General features: G+C 48.9%; 2 protein-coding genes across 2 annotated transcripts; one reads left to right on the top strand and one right to left on the bottom strand.

Annotated features, from left to right (window-relative positions):
• Window positions 1–356: 356 nt before the first annotated feature.
• N7473_004346 (uncharacterized protein) lies at window positions 357–2,984 on the top strand. The gene is made up of 2 exons (XM_057150286.1): window positions 357–979; window positions 1,068–2,984. Exons 1-2 carry the CDS (start codon window positions 489–491, stop codon window positions 1,966–1,968), a joined length of 1,392 nt encoding a protein of 463 aa, XP_057010396.1. The 5' UTR covers window positions 357–488; the 3' UTR covers window positions 1,969–2,984.
• An 876-nt stretch (window positions 2,985–3,860) lies between these two features.
• On the bottom strand, window positions 3,861–4,484 carry N7473_004345 (uncharacterized protein; the record flags this gene model as incomplete). Its single annotated transcript, XM_057150285.1, has 1 exon — window positions 3,861–4,484. One exon carries the CDS (start codon window positions 4,482–4,484, stop codon window positions 3,861–3,863), a length of 624 nt encoding a protein of 207 aa, XP_057010395.1.
• Window positions 4,485–4,991: the final 507 nt, after the last annotated feature.

Below are 4,991 nucleotides of genomic sequence, written 5' to 3'. Positions count from 1 at the left end.
TAAAGTCTGTGACCCCCCTGCGCTGACCGCCCTTTTCTGCCATGAATTCTGCCGTACCAAACCCTCCAAAAATCGTATTCAATAGCTAAAATGAAGGAATAGACACTGGCAAACCTCTTGTGCGAGGTTTAAAATAGTTGGTGGTCAAGATATTAAACCCAATGCTATACGTAACTACGCGTTTAGATGGTTGGGTAGGCTATGATAGGAAGCGGTAGCACTGGCGGTCAAGCCGGTGGTCACAGACTTTAGTAGCGCCACTGTACGTGTTCAGAGCGGCTAATAATACGACGGTAACGGAAGATCATTTGGTGGGATCATTTGGTGGGATCATTTGGTGGGAAAAATCTTTAAAGGTGGACAGAGCCTGACCGCCCCCTCTCCTCGTTATTGTTTCGCCAGCCGCTGGGCCCACGTCTGATCATCATCAGTCAGGCGCTTATCCTGGGCCCTTGCAAGTAGCCTTGGTTTTGAGAACCCTACGATTCATGGTCTTCAGATATAAAGTTCTTTCATTCTCCCGTCACAATGTTCAAAGCAAGCATCTTCTCACCTGTTTGACAATGGCTGAACCGATCGGCTTGGCCTCTGGCCTGCTCGCCTTGACAACGTTTGCATTCCAGTGTAGCGTTTCGCTCTATGCGACCTTCAAAAGCTTCCAGTCTCGCCAGAAGCGTGTACGCGATCTATTGGAGGAACTTGAGGCACTCAGTGCCGTGCTTTCTTCACTTGTCGCTTTGATCCAAGAAAACTCACACATAAATATCTCGTCTTTGGAGCTGCCTCTCCTGCGCTGTGGCAATACTTGTCAAGAGTTTGAAGAAGTTCTTCTTCAATGCTCATCACGTTCGGGTGGCAGTCGAACGAGCTTTCGTGGCTGGGCCAACCTGAAATACATGGGGGACGATATCGACGGTTTCCGAAACCTGCTGGCAGGGTACAAAGCCACTATTAATATTGCTCTCACTGACATAACTCTGTAAGTATGAAGGTGGATCCTATACTCTGATGTGACTGTATTTCGTATTGCTGCTACCGTTCGTTATGGCTAATTGAATCATCATCAGACGTCAATCCTCGGCGACTGCCGAAGATCTCAGGGAGTACAAAGAACTTATACAAGATGCCAAGGAGGACCTCGAGGCCCGGCTGGAGAGTATTGACTCAAAGCTTGCAAGTGTAATTGGGAAAGAGCTGGCACCGTCTGATCCAGATGCTGCTGAGCTGCGATCGCTACAAGTTGAGCGCTTGAGCACCGAAAAATGCCTCCAGATCTGTGCCCAGCTTTCTGATCACATAAGCCATATCCACATCGTTTCGGACCGAGTTGGCGCCTCGACTGCCTCCAGTGGTGCAGGTACTTCGCCGGAAGGTGTAACTAGCCAAGGACTCGAGGAATGCAAAAGCAGCTTGGCCGCAACAGCTGCCAAGCTGGAAAAGCACATGCAGGAAGTGATGGAACGACTGCTCGCAAAATCGAAGAAGGCCGTCTCGTCCGAGGAAGAGTCTCGAGATCTGGAAAGGCTGCACGACGAGTGGGAGACCGCGCGGCAGTGCTTGAGCATCTGCTCCAAAGCCGACGATCACTGGAAGGAAAAAGTGAGTGTCATTGAAAATCATGGCTCGGGTGATGCTCTTCAGTTCATGGTTTCCGCCAATGGAAAGGTTCTCCACGGAAAGAATCGTGCGACTGGGTGGAGATCGAGGCAGGTGGGAGGCTACATGAGCGATGAATCCATTCAGCAGCTATCGCGGGATATTGTGACTTTCAATTTAAGCCACCTGAGACCCGAAGTGCCGAATTTGAAAAAGAACTCAGATGAGCCTTCCCCAAGTCAGGATGACAGTGTGGAGCGCGAAATGTCAGCAGAATTCAGACAACGGTATGGACATGGGTTCAAGCTCAGTTCAGGGACTTCATCAGAGGCAAACGCCTCGTCTCCTGGACCGGATGGTGGAAGGGCGTAGTTCCAATGGGTACTATAATCATTCAGCACTGTTGCTTTTGAAATCGAAACCATATGGGGCACGCGCAGGAGAGGGCTCCAGAACATTCCTTATGCCTTTTACGTGATTTTAGTCTATCTTATACAGCTAGTCCGAGCATCAGACAGAGTCCAACACACGCTTCCATGCTGATGTCTTGAGCATTTCAATGGAAGGACGAAAATACAGTGGATAACTCATGAGGATTCGCGAAGGCCTCAGGAGTTAAGACTATTAGAAGAAATAGAACCGAAGTTTTCGAATGTGGTTTTTCTGAACTGCGAACTTGGAATCATGCTTGAACTTTAGGAGTAGGAGTAGGCCCTCGATCACACCTTAGGGAGGGGGAAGCGGGGCGGCGCTTGTAAGTTGTGGTTTTCTGGAAGGCTGATTGGACACTGGTATTCCGCGGTTTGGAACCGCGAACCCTTAGCCTTCTGATCTGATCTTGGAAAGTCTAGTATTGCTCTAGCCTCTGGCGACTAGATACCTGAATTTGGGAGCTTCTACTTCTGCGTCCGGCGATGAATAGGAAGATGGGTGTTGCCATAACATTGAAAAAATCGTCGTGGCTTCTTTGCCTTCTTGATGTAGTTTTCGGCTTTCACAAGAAGAATATCCTGCTGCGAAGGCTCCGGAGAGCTGCAATCCACCGCATACACCGGTATTTGTCGTTCATCAGCCACAAGATGCACGCAGAACTGGTCGGCACGCCGATTGCGTCTTCGTGCAGTGCCATCCCTCTTCTGTCTCTGTGCCGCTCCACTTCCCCCTCCTCTGCGTCTTCCATGTCTAGTGTTCGTCGGTCGTTGGGGTGTCCGCGCGTCCTAGAGGTTCATTTGCTCCAGGCTGTTCTCCAGCGAGGTTTCCGATGGGTTTGCGCGATCGTAGAAGGTGACTCAGCCTTGGATTTGTCGAAGGGGTTCATCGTCTCGCAAAGCCTTAATGACCTTTTCGACAAAGTTATCCACCGTGTCTCGCTCAAAATTCCGAAGTGACGCTTCCGAATAGATCGATCCGTTCTGGATATTCGTAACAACATAATCGATTTGGGTATCAGAAGGGAATAGCGAGCGCGAGGTAAACGCAGCGGTGCGGTCGAATTTCTCCCAGACTTGTTCCTGTAGTTGCGGAAAGTCAAGCCAAGGGATGATGTACTAGGGGTAGAGTCGGTTTACTGGGTCGGTCGCGTCGCCCTGGGTCGTGAGGGTCGCATCCGTCTCAACTTGGATTGCTTGGGACAGAATTGTGGCAGCGATCAAGGAGGCGCAATAGTGTGTTGGGTTGCAGTTGGCCTTCTGCCTCTTCTCGCGCCTTTCTCTCTACTTCTCGCGCCTGCCTCTCTTCTTCAAGTTGACGTCGTAGCTCGGCGATTGTTTTCCATCCCTTGTCGAAACCAGTTTCAGCAGATGATCAAATGACCCAGAATCGAAGTCAACGGAGCAAAGCGGCCGACGTATCGTGGAACGCGCTGTTACAGGGGAATGCGCGTCGGGATGTTTACCAGCTTACTCACCCTGTGGGTCGAGATGTGTGCTGTCTCAGGCACTAACACGGTTTGGCCTTTCGTGCTGACCTCAGTCACTGGTTCCAGACTAGACGTCGATTCAATCGTGTTAATCGTGTTACCTAGACTGGCCTCGTCAGTGACTTCGAGTTCTTCTTTGAGCAATTCATTAAGTGCGGTCACCTTGTAGAGGACCATTATCTCAGGCTTTCCGTTACCCAGTCAAAAATGCGCCCTATATAAGATATTGGTGGTTTGACCAGTCACGATCAATGGACAAAGATACTGCTCTTGGGAGGTTGTTTCCTAGGTGAATCAGGGATGTTTAATGTATTTAATATACATCAAAAACAGCAGCGGAGGTAGCTTATAGCTCTCGTAATTCTTCTTCAGTAAACAGAAGATCAAGCGAATTGAGTGCAGAGTCCAACTCGTCAATATCAAGACCAGCGGCAAATAATGGGCTCATTTGAAGTTGGTGTTGCATGATGGAGAGTGATCTTTCGTTCTGGGCTAGATGCACTGAAAGTGGCAAATAATCTACGTGAACAGACACGCTGGCACAGGCAATAATAAAGCTCAATAGTCCGCCGATCGGACGACGGAGGTCTCTGGCGCTCTCGATCTGCAAGACATCAAGGCACTCTGCGGATATTTGTTTCAAACGCCATAGGATGTACTGCGCTTGGGCGTGTAGGTCATCAAGTGAGATTCCAGAATAGCCATTTGCTGGAATATCAATTTCCGTGTTGTCACTGCCTAAGGCTCCCATAGTGGACAAGATCTTCGCGAGGGTCGCTTGGTCAATTCTGGGTTCCCAATCATTCTCATCCCGTTGAATGTATTCATCCAACAGTCTCTTGTTCTCATCCAGATCTGAAACAGTTGATGAGATCAACGCATAGCTCATGATGCAGAGCAATTGCTTAAACTCTAGGCGCTCCGACAGGCGGTAAGTGTCATAATGACAACTCCCATCCGTGGATATCATTGTAGATTAAGAATGAGAATGAAAAAGCGTCCACGAATTGAAAAATCGCTAGAAGCAAAGTCAAGCGAAGAGGCCAGGTTGAAGATTGATCTAGTTGGAGTGTCTCGCAAACATGGGAGATTATCTGGGCTACCTACCTGCATCCCTTTATTATAAGAGAGACAGTCCAAAAAGGATAAGCGAGGTACAATTTCACTGAGAGATCGTCTCGATGTATAAAAGGTAATTGTGTTGCCGATCGCTCATCTACAGAACAAGCGGTGAAAGATGGAGAGAGATCATTACCGAAGCTTTCAATTTCATATTGCCTGTCTTTAACTGGCTTCAACTATGTGCCCTTGCCGCAGAGCAAGTTCAACGGCTTTGACGAGAAAATAAAAGTGTGTGACCTCCTCCACTGGCGGCTAGCTGTTGCCAGTTTTTGTGGCGAGGAATTTGCGCTCTTCAACACCTGGATAAGAAGCCCACTCAAGGTTTCGTGACCCAAAATCGTTCAAGTCTCAGTGA

This window comes from Penicillium subrubescens, assembly GCF_028828155.1.
Source record: "Penicillium subrubescens strain IBT 31985 chromosome Unknown utg000003l_segment0_segment0, whole genome shotgun sequence".
In the NCBI taxonomy this organism is placed as follows: domain Eukaryota; kingdom Fungi; phylum Ascomycota; class Eurotiomycetes; order Eurotiales; family Aspergillaceae; genus Penicillium; species Penicillium subrubescens.
This window is presented reverse-complemented; position numbering and strand designations above follow the sequence as displayed.